The sequence below is a fragment of the Acinonyx jubatus genome, chromosome B2 (genome assembly GCF_027475565.1).
Source record: "Acinonyx jubatus isolate Ajub_Pintada_27869175 chromosome B2, VMU_Ajub_asm_v1.0, whole genome shotgun sequence".
Lineage (NCBI taxonomy): Eukaryota > Metazoa > Chordata > Mammalia > Carnivora > Felidae > Acinonyx > Acinonyx jubatus.
In genome coordinates, this window is record NC_069385.1 from 105,726,530 (window position 1) to 105,741,195 (window position 14,666).

Below are 14,666 nucleotides of genomic sequence, written 5' to 3' on the forward strand. Positions count from 1 at the left end.
GTAAGATGCTTTACATAAGCCAATTCATTCAATTCTCATAGCAATCCCATAAGGTAAAAACTATTGCCCTCATTTTATAAGCCTGAGCTCAGAGAGGTTGTATATAGTACCCAGAACCTGAAAAATATCAAAACAGAGAAATGAGCTTAGTAATGTGGTTCTCTTTCCAGGGCAGTTTCCTTCTTACCTGATTAGCTAGACCACCATATCGGGTTCATTCATTTCTTTGTTCATCCATGCATTTGTCCACAATTCCTTTATTGAGCACGTCCTCTGTGCCAGGCATTGTCTTAGGCATTAGGAAAACACCCGTGAACCAGACAGACATTGTCCTTGCCCTCATGGAGCTTAGATAGAGGAGAACATCATGGGGAGGCCAGCATCTCTCAGCGTTACTAGTAGATCCCAAGGTAAAGATGGGCCAAAGGGAAATAGATGAACAAATCATGATGTATTCATTGATCACATAGATCACAGCAGACTTCTACTAAAATAAAATAGAATGCACAATAAAACAGTCACCATTGAGTACTCCTAAACAATAAAAAAACAATTGGACTATTGGCACACACAAGAACATGGATAAACCTCAAAAGCATGATGCTGAGCTCTCAAAGTCAGATACAAGACCATATGTTGTATGACTCCACTTATATAAAACACCAGAAGAAGCAAAACTATAGTAGTAGAATCCAAATCAGCAGTTGCCAGGGACCAAAGGATGGCAGTAGAAGGAGACGGACTACCAAGGACAGAAAGAAACTTGCGGGAGTAATGAAAATATTCTATATCTTGACTGTGTTGGTGGTTATGTAACCGTATAAGTTTGTCAAAAATCAAGGCGTTGTACACTTAAAATTGGCAGATTTTGTTGTATGTAAATTATATGTCAATAAGACTGACTTTAAAAAAAAAAATCAGGGGGGCGCCTGGGTGGCGCAGTCGGTTAAGCGTCCGACTTCAGCCAGGTCACGATCTCGCGGTCTGTGAGTTCCAGCCCCGCGTCAGGCTCTGGGCTGATGGCTCAGGGCCTGGAGCCTGTTTCCAATTCTGTGTCTCCCTCTCTCTCTGCCCCTCCCCCGTTCATGCTCTGTCTCTCTCTGTCCCCAAAATAAATAAACGTTGAAAAAAAAAATTTAAATAAAAAAAAAAAATCAGGAACCCTGGTGTTCACATCCTATCTCTTCCACTAACGCACCAGATGACATTGGGCAGAATAGTCTATGTTTGGATTTATTCTTCAAAAATATGGGGCTAATGAGACGTGTTCTCCCTCTTTTACTACTAGGTCAAGGGAATTTTAAATGTGGAGAAATGTTTTACCATGTATCAAATGCTTTATCAATACGTAATTTAACTGTTATTGTTTCCGCACTGAGGACTATCTCCATGGAGGAATGCCATCTCCATTCCCAGAGGCCTAGAATGAATTTAATTTGATAGGTTTCTTAACAGCCTCTGAGCCTCAGGCAGGGTTTCATAGTCCTGAGTCCACATGTTTTAGAGAAGACTCAACCATCTGCTTTGGATTTGGACCATCAAGTTACTGAGCGAATGGAAACAACGTTGTTCCGATGCGTTTTCCCAATCACCACACATCCCTACGTAGTTAACAAGTCCGTATCCAGACAAGTCTGTCTGGATAAGAGACAAATGCTGAGGGTGGATCCCCAGATTCTGGCCACAAAACCAAAAGGGCAATTGATGGTTGGCTGTATGTTTAGAAAAGCTCTTGATTCTCATCCCGGGATCTATCGCTTTACCGCCAACTATTTTCCCGAAGAAACAGAACTGCTCTATTCTCAATTCTGAAAGCAATTCTTATGCTATTCATCTTTATTTATTTAATGTATTTATTTAGTTTAACATGTCACTGAGTTTGCAGTTACTCACATAGAAAGAACATGAATCCACCTTGACACAGTAACCATCCAGCTGGTATTTGATCCAGTTACCAAAATGCACTTGGGTCCATGGTGGATGCTAAGGAGAAAACCAAGAAGAACCTTGCACATTTTTGTCCTCAAGGCCCTTAAACTTAGCTTTTCCTGAGAGTTCAGCCTTTTCATTTACTGGATCAGGAAAAAATATATATTTATAGTGTGGTAATGCGTACATTATGAAGTATATAATATTTAAAGTTTAAAAATATATTAAAAAGAAGAGAAAAGTCACCATAAGTCTCACTTTTGACATAGTCAGTTACCTTTCATTTAGCAAATTTTGTATAGGGGCGCCTGGGTGGCTCAGTCGGTTAAGCGGCCAACTTCGGCTCAGGTCAGGATCTCGCGGTCCGTGAGTTCAAGCCCCACGTCGGGCTCTGTGCTGACAGCTCAGAGCCTAGAGCCTGTTTCAGTTTCTGTGTTTCCCTCTCCTGACCCTCCCCTGTTCATGCTCTGTCTCTCTCTGTCTCAAAAAAATAAATAAACGTTAAAAAAAATTTTTTTTAAACGATAAATAAAATAAAAAAATAAAAAAATTTTGTATATATATTATATATGTATATATAGTGTATATACATATTATATATGTATATATAGTATATATGTATATATGTATATAAATATATATATATAATAGTGATATAAATTTTTATTCACTTAGTTTTTGGTCATCAAGTCTTTAAAGGAAATACTGAGTTAGAATTTCATCTATTTTTGCTAAATTATCCTTCTTGAGAACATATATCAGTGCTCAGTTTTCCCTCAACTGGCTCTCACCAATGAACAGCCCCACCCAAAACAACAACAACAATAACAACAACAAAAAACTGTGGCATCTTCAGATACCTCAGCTTTTGAAAAATAATATTTATTCAGTTTTGTTATAAAATGAATTTATAGTTACAAACTTACTAGTTTCTTTTATAAACTTAATTAGTAGTTATTCAGTGTGAAAGACTGGAAAACACTGTAGGAAAATGCTAACTGTAATCCCACTACCCAAAATAATCAGTTAGCATCTTAGTATATGTCCTAGAATTTTCTCCATGCTTTCTTTTTTTTTTTTTTTTTGTACAAATGTTAGTTATATTACATTCATAGCCTGGCTTATAAATGTTTCCCCATGTCGATAGATATTCTTTAACAAAATGCCTTTCCGGGGCTACATATAGTTCCATTGAATGGATATACTGGCTTTAACTAATGAAGTTTGTGTTGTGGATAGAGTGGTTATTTTCAGTTGATTTTGCTTATCATGGTCAATACTACAGTAAATATCTGCGTTTGCAATTGTATACTTCATGTTATTGCCTTAGAACAAATTCCAATAAGTGGAATTGCTGAGTTGATGTATTGAGTTGTTTTATTTATTTATTTATTTATTTATTTATTTATTTTTGAGGAAGGTAATTTTAAGAGAATCTCTAATTTCCTCACCCTCTGAAACCACGTCACAGAAAGGTGAAGGTGATTCAAAGTCCGTTAGCCAAAGACCCAAAGAATGCAGAATTAACCCTTTAGGAGGGAAACAGGACAGGACTTTTCAAGGCATCATAGAAAGATTCTGAACTCACCTTCTCCCACAGACACACTGAATCAACAACTACATATGGATCAATTCCCTCTGGAAAAGACGTAAAAACTAGCTGAACAACTCTTTCACAACAAAGAGTAAGAAGTCTACATCCAGATGCATAGGAGTGACAGAGACATAGTCTCGCCCCACATGCCACCCACGGTGTGGCAATGCACAATCAGGAAGTGTCTCATGAATCCGGAACTTCTCCCTGAGATCTGAGGGGTTTGTGCCCCACATCAGGCACTCCAGCCCTTGGAACCTGCAGTGAAAGGAGGAATCCCCAAAATGTCTGGCTTTGAAAACCAATGGGGCTCCTGTCCAGGAGATACATTTCTTAAAGCGCTTGTGCACAGACTCACTCACCCCAGAGACCAGTGCAAAAGCAGCACTTTAAAAAGTACCCAGATTATACATGAAGGAGATTCATTTGTTGATCTTAAAGCATCTGCCAGAGGAGCAGAGGCCTGTTGAGGCTCTCTCCAGGGATGGAGGCAATGGCAGGAATAATTTTTGTGCTCTCTCTCTATCTTGATAGTGTCAGTGGGCGTGCCCCAGCCCTGTGCTCTCCCACAACCCTGCCCTGCTAAAGGTGGTGGGCATGTGCAGCCCACACAGGGGATGCTCCTTGATTGCCTGGCTCTGGATCAAGGGGCTTGTATTCCTGGGCCCCAGAAGACTGTAACTATAAATGGAGAGATAGTTTTTGTCAGGCTAACATCCCCACGATGCTACATAAGCAGCAGACAAAAACTATGCCCCCTTTTCTACGAAAAAGACCTACTTTCTTGTCTTGGAGCTTCAGTCTGAAAGGCAGAATTCAGGTTTTCCAGGTATCTATTGGCTATGGAGGAGATCTCGGGGAATATAGGCTGGGAAGTGCCAGGTTTGTGATCTCTCTTGGCCGTGCTACATCTCCTGCTATCTTCCAGAAAGGAGCTTTTTACCCAAGGAACATCTCCAGCTCTCCTGATCTGGAGGCCACCAGGGGTGACTGTGGGACTTATCATGGTCAATCCTACAGTAAATATCTGCATTTGCAATTGTATGTACTGTATATATTTGCAGAATTGTCTATATTTGCATACTTTAAAAGCTTCTGCTAAGGTCTGGCTTCCAATCAACCTGAAATGAGGTGCTGACTGAGATATATCTTGCCCGTCCCTTTGAAAACTTGATAGGTCTTGGCACACCCTCAACAACTGGGACCTATTAAGTATAAATCAACCTGCATAGGCAATCACAAAGGCTTAAGAGACAACCAAGAGCTAGGGCAAAGTTGAAAGATAAGGCTGATCTCCTATACAAGGCCGTTCCTTGAAGACTGAAAGAGGTAGCTGTTTCGCCTAATACACAGAAATAAACACGGAGAGAAAAGCAAAATGAGGAAACAGAGGGATATGTTCCAAATGAAAGAATAAGATGAAACCTCAGGAAAAAATAATAATAATGAAGCAGAGAGAAGTAATTTACCTGATAAAGAGTTTAAAGTAGGGGCGCCTGGGTGGCTCCGTTAGTTAAGCGTCCGACTTCAGCTCAGGTCATGATCTCACAGTCCGTAGGTTCGAGCCCCGTGTTGGGCTCTGTGCTGACAGCTCAGAGCCTGGAGCCTGTTTCAGACTCTGTGTCTCCCTTTTTCTCTGACCCTCCCCTGTTCATGCTCTCTCTCTCTCTCTCTGTCTCAAAAATAAATAAAATGTTAAAAAAAAGAAAAGAGTTAAAGTAATGGTCATAAAAATGTTTACCGAACTTGACAGAATGGATGAACACAGTGAGAACTTCAACAGAGACAGAAAACGTAAGAAAATACCGAACAAGTCACAAAGCTGAAGAAGACAATAACTAAACCAAAAAATACACTAGAAATATTCAATAGCAGACTGATGAAGCAGAAGAAAGGATCAGTTACCTAGAATACAAGGCAGTGGAACTCACCCAAACAGAGCCCCAGAAAGAAACAAAGAATTTAAAACAGTGAAGATAGCTTAAGAGACTGATAGGAAAACATCAAGCAGAATAACATTTGCATTATAGGGTTCGAAGAAGAAGGAGAAGGAGGAGGAGGAGGAGGAGGAGGAGGAGGAGGAGGAGGAGAAGGAAAAGAGAAAGAAAGGGATAGAAAGCTTATTTGAAGAAATAATGCCTGAAAACGTCCCTCACCCAGGTGGGGAAGGAAACAGACATCAGATGCAAGAATGTCAGAAAGTTCCAAAGAAGATGAACCCCAAATAATTCACACCAGAACACATTAAAATTAAACTTAAAAGTTAAAGAGAAAATCATAAAAGCAGCAAGGGAAAAAAGCTTGCTACGTACAAAGCAGCCCGTGGGACTATCAGTAGTGTGTTTTAGCAGAAACTTTGCAAGCCAGAGAGTGGCACGGTGTCCTCAAAGTGCTGGAAGGGAAAAACTTCCAGCTGAGAATACTCTACCCGGCAAGGTTATCATTCAGAATTGAAGGAGAGATAGAGCTTTCCAGGTTTAAAAAAAAAAAAAAAAAAAAAAGCTAACGGAGTTTATCACCGTTAAACTAGCCTTACAAGAAATGTTAAAGGGACTTCTTTAAGCTGAAAACAAAGGGCATTAATTAATAAGACAAAAACATGTGAAAGTATAAATCTCACCAGCAAAAGTAAATATACAGTAAAGGTAGTGAATTAATCACTTATAAAGCTAGAATGAAGGTTAAAAGACAAAAGTAGTAAAAATAACTATAACCACAATAAACAGCTAAGGGATACAAAAAATATAAAGATGTAAAATGTGACTTCAGAAACATAAAATGGGGGAGGGGGGTAAAAATGAAGAGTTTTAGAATGCATTTAAACTTATATCACTATCAACTTAGAATAGACTGCATATATTATAGGGGGTGAGCCTCATGGTAACCAGAAAACAAAAACCTATAGGAGATACACAAAAGTTGAGAAAGGGATCTAAGCCTAACACTAAAGAAATCATCAAATCACAAGGGAAAAGAACAAGAGAAAAAGAACAGCCAAAAAACAATTAACAAAATAGCAGTAAGTACATACCTATCAATAATTACTTTAAATTTAAAAAAAACATTTATTTATTTTTGAGAGAGAGAGAGAGAGAGACAAAGCGGAGCAGGGGAGGAACAGAGAGAGAGGGAGACACAGAATGTGAAGCAGGCTCCAGGCTCCGAGCTGCCAGCACAGAGCCCGATGCGGGGCTCGAACCCATGAACCATGAGATCATGACCTGAGCCAAAGTCGGGTGCTCAACTGACTGAGCCACCCGGGTACCCCAATCCAGCTTTTAAATTCACCTGTGTCTGATGCCACAGTCCATGTTCTATCTGCTTTATCCCCTTCACTCTAGGAGGGGGAAATGGGGACTAGTTCAAGTGTGATTTGAGACACTATATTCAGCCCTTCTGGGCCCCGAGACATGTTCTTTATCAGATGTCTCAGTTCCTGAAAATCCACTATTAAACAATCTTGGTCCAATGTTCCAAAGTCTTCTCCTTTGGTCTTGATCTTCTATTCCCCGTCTGTTACCATCCACCCAATGGCCCCAAACAAGAACGTTAGGAACAATCCTTGCCTTTTCCTTCTCCCAGAAATTAATGGCAGTAGGGGTGTGGATTCGCCTTCATAACCAACTCTCAAAACCATCTGCTTGCCACCCTTCCGGAGAGCCTCACCATGTCTCAGATGAGTATAACCACTCCCTTGCATGACTGCATCAGCCTCCTAACCTGCCTCTCCACCAATTCACTCTATGTGGGGTGGGAAACATCAAGAATGTTTAAGGAATGCAGAATAGTAGGGTATTAATACACATTTTCACATTTGCCATACCTTCTATAGGTATTTCTCTTGATATGTATGCCTGTGTGGTTACTGAGCATGTTAACTCTGTTTTCATGAAAGGTCTTCATATCTTGTCAGGACATTAGGGTTTGATGCTTTATGGTTTGACTTCTTTGAGCTTTGGTTTCCTTATCTGTAAAATGATGTTATACCTTGATGATATAGCACCTCAAATTCGAAGGTTCTATGATGTCCTGAATAAACTTAACCGCCCGCTTTCAAAATTTTATTTGCTTTTATAATCCAATGCTAGGGATTCAGTGTGTACTTTGGTGAAGGCTATCTGTCCTGTTTAGACTGGAACTTCGTGACAGAAATCCCTTTGTTGTTCTACAGTCCACCAGGGGGCGCCGACTTTCTAGCAAATTGGACATCAGCGCCTTGGCTTCACAGAAATCATCTCCTACATTTCAGGAACATTTCAGCGAGTACAGCATTATAAACAACTTAAGATAATTGTTAGTACAAATTGATTTCAATGTTTTAAAAAGAGCATCTCCACAACGGGTTGAATTTGTTATTTTCCCCATGATATTGGAGTTATGAAATATATGAAATTTGTATGAAGTTGAACTGGAGGTTCTATTCCAAGCTCAAGACAATCTCCATTCCTTAGCCATGTTCCTACTTAATGTCTGTATTTCCCACTTACTTCTGCTGGATCTACCTTGGAGGGTTTCATGGAGATTAATTTAAAGGATATGAAAATGGCTACTCAAGTATGTTGTTATTAGGCAGGAGTTTATTGCTGAAAAACCAAGACTCGGGATGTGTGTTAATTGTTTTAACTATAATTAGACATATCTAGAAGAAAAAAGTAAAGTGAAATCATAACAAATCCAGTGGTTTTTTTTCCCTTGAAATCCATTCATTTGAAATCCCCATCGGATAGAAGAAAGGTACCCACATAAACAGCATGTCTGTGTTCAGCAGCATCACAGTTTTGATGCTACAAGGTGGTTTAACCAAAATAAGGACGTTGAGTCAAATACTTTCATTATAAAAACGATTCTGGACACAATTCTTCACAAAAACAACAAAATACTTTGGAGAGCAAATAAGCCGTTTTATTGAGGGAAGATTCTTCTAACCATTGAGAGAAGTTGATTCAAGGATGCATGTTTATGGGCTTTAGGTAAATGATAATGGGGTCTGGCGGTGGGGGTGCAGTAATGATGGAGGATTGGGCGAAGCGGGTAGGGATAAGGAAGGGGAAGAGAGAGGGGTGTGGAGACCAATGGGAGGGGGTCGGAGGAAGGCAAACAAACTGGTCAAAGGGACCCTCTAGGCAGGCAAATGTTGTTAGCACTTCAGACACAAGAGAGCAGCCGCCAAGCAAACTGGACACAACAGGGTTCCAAAAGGTCCACCAAAAAGCAAAGCAGCCACCCAGAAGGATGGTCAGGGCATTGGGAGAAGATGTGAGAGATGATGGCCATAGGACTTGTTATATGACGTGGTACGATTAGTTGAAAAATATGGGCTTTTTCAATATGGGTTTGAATGACCTTGAGAACATTGGTTCACATCTCCAAGCCTCAGTTTCTTCAACTGTAAAATGAGGAGAGTTAATACCTACCTCTCAGTGTTGTTGTAAGGATTTAATAAATTAACAAATATGAAGCTATACATGGTAAGTACTACAAAAACATCACCATTATCATGATCCTCTCTTTCTCTTTATCATCATTTGTATCTTTTTAAAAAAAATTTTTTAGTGTTTATTTATTTTTGAGAGAGACAGAGGGTAAGTGTGGGAGGGGCAGAGAGAGAGGGAGACACAGAATCCGAAGCAGGCTCCAGGCTCCAAGCTGCCAGCACAGAGCCCGACGCGGGGCTCGAACTCACAAACTGTGAGATCATGACCTGAGTCAAAGTCGGACGCCCAACCAACTGAGCCACCCAGGAGCCCCATTATCGTGTTCTTTTTTTTTTTTAATAAGAGAGAGACACAGAGACAGAGAGAGAGGGAGTGGGGGAGGGACAGAGGGGGAGAGAGAGAGAGAGAGAGAGAGAGAGAGAGAGAGAGAGAATCTCAAGCAGGCTCCATGCTGAGCTCCATCCCATGACCGTGGGATGATTACCTGAGCTCAAATCAAGAGTTGGGCACTCAACTCACTGAGCCACCCAGGCACCCTATAATTTTTATGTTTATCATTATCGCCACGTATTGTTTTCCTTCTAAGGTCTATTGATGAAAGCCTTTAAGTGGGTGTCCTGTGTGCCTTCCCACGCGTGAAAACTAAATTGAAAACAAAACTCTGTTAAAACTTAGCAATACACCTTCCCTGTGACCAAGTGATTCCCCTCCCAGGTATTTACCAAAGAGAAATGAAAATATGTGGAAATAAAAAGTCATGTACCCACGGTTCATTGCAACTTTTTATTGTAGTAAAAGCATTCAACATTAGATCTATGCATTTAGCAAAATTTTAAGTGTAAAACATTGTTAACGTAGGCACCATGTGGTAGAGCAGATATCTAGAACTTATTCATCCTGCATAACTGAAACTTTTTCCCCGTTGAATAGCAACTCCCAATTTCTCCCTCTCCCCAGCCCCTGGCAATCACCATTCTACTCTCTGCTTCTATGACTCTGGCCAGTTTAGAGACCTCGTAGAAGTGGAATCATACAGTATTTGTCCTTTCGTGATGGCTTATTGCATTTATCATAGTGTCCATGAGGTTCACCCATGCTGTCACATATTGCAGGATTTCCTTCCTTTTTAAGGCTTAATAATATTCCATTATGTGTATACACCACATCTTTTTTATCCATACGTCTATCAGTGGACATCCAGGTTATGTCCACCTCTTGGCTGTTGTGAACAATGCTTCACTGAAGTTTGAGCATAATGACCTCAAACTGTAAACGACTCATATGTCCGCCAAGTAGTAAATTAATAAGTAAATTATGCTCTCTTCATCTAGGGAATGAACCACTGACACAATCGATACCATAGATGAATGGTCCAAATACATCATGTTGAATGCAAAAAGCCAGACGCAGATAAGGCATACTAATGAGTTCCTTATATCACATTGAATATGCCAAACTAATTTATGGTGACAGATATCAGAACAGAGGATTGGGGAACAGGGACAAGGGTGGTACGGTTGGATTGGAAGTGTGCATGCGGAAACGTTCTTGGGCAATGAGAATGTTCTAGTCCTGTTTAGAGTGTAGATTTCACAAATATACACATTAAACAGTTCACGTAAGCTTTGTGCCTTTGACATATGTATATTAGACCTCAATAACATTGTAGTTCTTCAGAAAGATAAGACAAAAGCAAACAAACAAGTCCATGATATTTAGCCAAGAAGCTCTCACAAAGCAAAGCTGAGCTCCCAAGATCTAGTGAAGGCAGCACGTGCACAGACAGCTTTCCTGGCAAACAGACAGAAGCATATAGTGATGAATAAAGCAAGAGCAACTTTCCAGAAGAGTGAGCACATCCACAGCCATTCGGAAAAAGCATCAGCTGACAGAGGCCGCCCCAGCAAAGGGTTTCCCTGTGTGAAAGCTGAATTGTCATTGAGCATAATTGAGGTCTGTGAAAAGGGTTGATGGGGCACATCCTGAGGATTTGTCTCTTGTCTATTAATGTGTCTATTTACCCTACCATCAGGTCCTCTGCTCCCCCTCCAAAGTATGCCTGTAATCCGGCTGCTTCTTACAGCCTTCACTACAGCCCAAGCCACCATCATCTCTAGCCTGATCACAATAAATTCCATTACTGGTGTCCCTGCTCCCTCTCTTGCCCCTCTGCAACCTAGTCTCAGCACAGGAGTCAGAAATGTGGTTAAAATTCTGCAGTAGTCTTCCACAGCCCTTAAAACGAGATGCCCAATTTTTGCCGTGGCTCACAAGGTTGACATGAACCTGCTGCTGACCGCCTCTTCAACCTCAGCTCCTTCCCTCAGGCGTCCCCCACCAGCTTCCTGCTCCAGCCATGGTGGCTTCTTACTGTAGCTCAGATGTTCTGGATTTGCCCTAGGTACTTATTGTTCCCTCCACCCAGAATGAGCCTCCTCCATAGCATCTTGCTTCTCCTTGGAGATACCTTCCCTGACTCCTCTTTATAAAACGGTACCCCTAGCTACTACCTTTACTCTTAACCTAGATGATAGTTAATTTTGACTGGGCCATGGGGTGCCCAGGTATTTGGTTCAACATTATTCTGGGTCTTTCTGTGAGGGTCTTCTTGAACGGAATTAACATTTAAATTGATAGATTAAGTAATTGATAGATTGCCTTCTTTAATGTGGGTGGGCCTCCTCCAATCAGTTGAAGGCCTGAATAGAAGAAGTGGCTCACATTCCCCCAACTAAGAGAGAATTCTCCTACCTGAGCCACCTTTTAACTGAGATATCCTTTTAACTGAGCCTTTTAACTGAGATATCCTTTTAACGGAGATATCCACTCTTTTTAATTGACAGCCTTTTAACTGAGATACCCACTCTTCCTGGTACTACGACAACTGCCAACTACTGAACTTGAATTTAAACATCAGCTCTGCAGGTTTTGGATTTGCCAGCCTCTGTCATTGTGTAAGCCAGCTCCTTATTCCTTTTTTCTCCACACCCCCATCTGTATGTCTTCTCTGGAAAAGTCCAAAGCTTTTAACCACATGGCTATGCTGCCTCCCAGTGGCATCTCTCGCCCAGATTATTCCAGCACTTTCCTAGCTGGTCTTCCTGTCTGCATTCTTGCCCTGCTCCAGTCTGTTTGTGATGTCACATGCAACCTTACCTGAACCTCCTCAGAGGCTTCTTCTTGCCTTCAGGACACCATCCGAGCATCACACCATGGCCGACTGTGACCTGGCTTTATGTACCCTCCAAGGCCAACCGCCGTGGTCACCATGTCCCCTGGCCTTCCCTGCTCCTTCACACACATTATATTTTCAGCCTTGCCAAACCTGCTTGGGTCCCTCAGATTCAACACACATCCTCTACGTCTGGGCTGCAGAGTTCTCTCCCAATTCTCCTGCTTACCTCCAGCCTACTCTTGAGTCTTTCACTCATATGTCACTTCCTCCAAGACGACTCCTCTGACTTTTCCAGGCTACTTTATGAACTCCAGATAAACATTCCCAGAGAGCCCTGGACCTCCCCTTTCATAGACCATCAGCTTTTCTTGGTTTTAGTTGTTTGAACTTCTTGCCTTCTTAGCTGGACAGGAACTAGTCTGTTTCACTCGCAAGCAACTGGTATGCATAATACACATTGGTAAGTGGTTGATTGAATCTGTGAGTAATATATTTATGATTCTCAGCTCTTAAGAAGCCATCTACCCATTTGTATGATTTCTAGAAAAGGTAAATCTATAGAGAAAGAAAGTAGATTGGCAGTTGCCAAGGGCTGGGAGTGGAAATGGAGAGTGTCTGCCTAAGTAGCAGGAGGAATCTCCTTGGTGTGATGGAAATGTTCTCAAACTGGACTGGGGTGATAGTTGTGCAACTCTTTCGGTTAACTAAAAATCATTGAACAGTAAGTACACTTAAAATGAGAGCCATGACAATGGCATGTAAGTTACACAGCAATAAAAAACAAATTTAAAGAATGCATCTAGGGGCACTTGGGTGGCTCAGTCGGTTAAGCATCAGGCTCTTGGTTTCGACTCAGGTCATGATCCTACAGTTCTGGAGTTTGAGACCCATGTAGGGCTCTGTGCTGACAGTGCAGAGTGTGATTAGGATGCTCTCTTTTCCTATCTCCGCCCCTACCCCCCTCAAAATAAATAAACTTTAAAAAAAAAAGAACGCATCCAGTGTCTGCTCGCTCATTGCCAGCCAGTTCCAGAGATGTTTTTTCTGACGGCAGGAAAGCGATCCGAAAATCTGACGTAGCTTAACATTTTTATAAAAACAATGATATCCAGACCTCGCATTTCATTGTTTCATACACAACTTGAACTTCTCTGTGGAAAGTATTTTGCTACTTTAGATTCTTCAGGGTCTACAATCATCAAGTTTCATGGCAACTGATAAGGAAGCCCAGAATCATATTGCCATGAGAATTCCTGTACCGAACATTAAAGAAGAAATGTTTGTAGATTAATTTTCTCTAAGACTAGCACGGCGTGTGTCCTGGTTAGATAAGGCTGGAGAAATGTCCCCGTGTGAGCCGGCCAGAGATTGGAGAATGACTCAGACAGTAGAAGCTGTTTTCTCCAATTGCTGAATTCTCGGTGGAATGTTGCTAAATAGTCACATGGTTCCCAAGGGGTGGAAGTTCTCTGATTTCCCTTCTGCAAGTTCAGCAAGAATTTGGAGCTGTCTGACCCAACGTGGGGAGCATATGTGGGAACAGGCAGGCCTTGGGACCCCAGTCATATTCCAGTAGGACTGCTTCTTTGCCCTGATCTTGTCAAATGAGACCGGACAAGGAATGTTTTGGTAAGGGGCTGCAGCTACACCTGTGAAGTTACCACATGCCCTGTGCCCCAGTGGGAGAACCACGGTGCTTCTCAGGCCCAAGATCCCTAGAGGGCTCAAAGCGGGCAGCTCCAAAATCTCTTGATGCCTTGGAATCTGGGACTGCCTGAGGGTAGATCAGCAAAGCCAGCAGGGGTGAGAACTCCACCATTCCAGCCTTGGTCTGTCTCTTACTAGGCATTTGCTCTTTTGCATTGGGATTGATTGACGATACTTGATTGCCATGGAGTTGGATCATGTAATTCTATAAGATTTAAGAAACCAGCCTTGGGAGAAAGAGCGATTCAAGAGACAGATTACAGGACTGGAACACAGAAGATGTGAATTCAAATTCTGGTTCTACAACTAATCAGCTGTGTGACTTAGGAGAAATCACTTTTCCCCTCTGAGCATCTGCTTGTCCATCTGTAAAATGAGGGTTTGGGATTAGATGAATTTTAAGGTGTTCTTTACTCTGATAAAAATAATAATAATAATTTTCATTCCCTAACCATTTTCCTAATCATAAGTGCCGGGAACATTTGCATTCCGTCCTAAGAGGTAGGCATGGTTCTCATTGTTTGTCATGGATGAAAATGAGGACAAGTCAGGCTAAAAAAATTGCTCAAGTTCAAAGTGCTTGGAAACAAAATTACTTGGGCCTGCCCAAATCTGTCTACTCTACACTGGGCCCTAAACCCAACTACACAGTGGAACGTGAGGGAGTCGTTCCTCATTTCCTGGCACCATCGACATTTCCAAAGGCCACTCACTGCTACAGAAAAGCCTCTTGATTATTTTCCCCAACATTGTATTTAGAGAACTTTTAAGCCTACAGAACCATTGAAAGAATTTTACAGTAAACACCCTTACACTGATTTTCTAC

At 41.4% G+C, this 14,666-nt stretch overlaps 1 protein-coding gene across 1 annotated transcript in view; it reads right to left on the reverse strand.

Annotated features, from left to right (window-relative positions):
- MEP1A (meprin A subunit alpha) overlaps window positions 1–4,529 on the reverse strand; it is a 47,264-nt gene extending 42,735 nt beyond the window's left edge. The window contains exons 1-2 of the mRNA XM_053223396.1: window positions 4,304–4,529; window positions 3,518–3,567 (exon numbers count right to left, since the gene is read on the reverse strand). Of these exons, the coding sequence (XP_053079371.1) occupies window positions 3,518–3,567; window positions 4,304–4,529 (276 nt within the window). The remainder of the gene's footprint in view (window positions 1–3,517; window positions 3,568–4,303) is intronic.
- Between the last annotated feature and the right edge of the window lie 10,137 nt (window positions 4,530–14,666).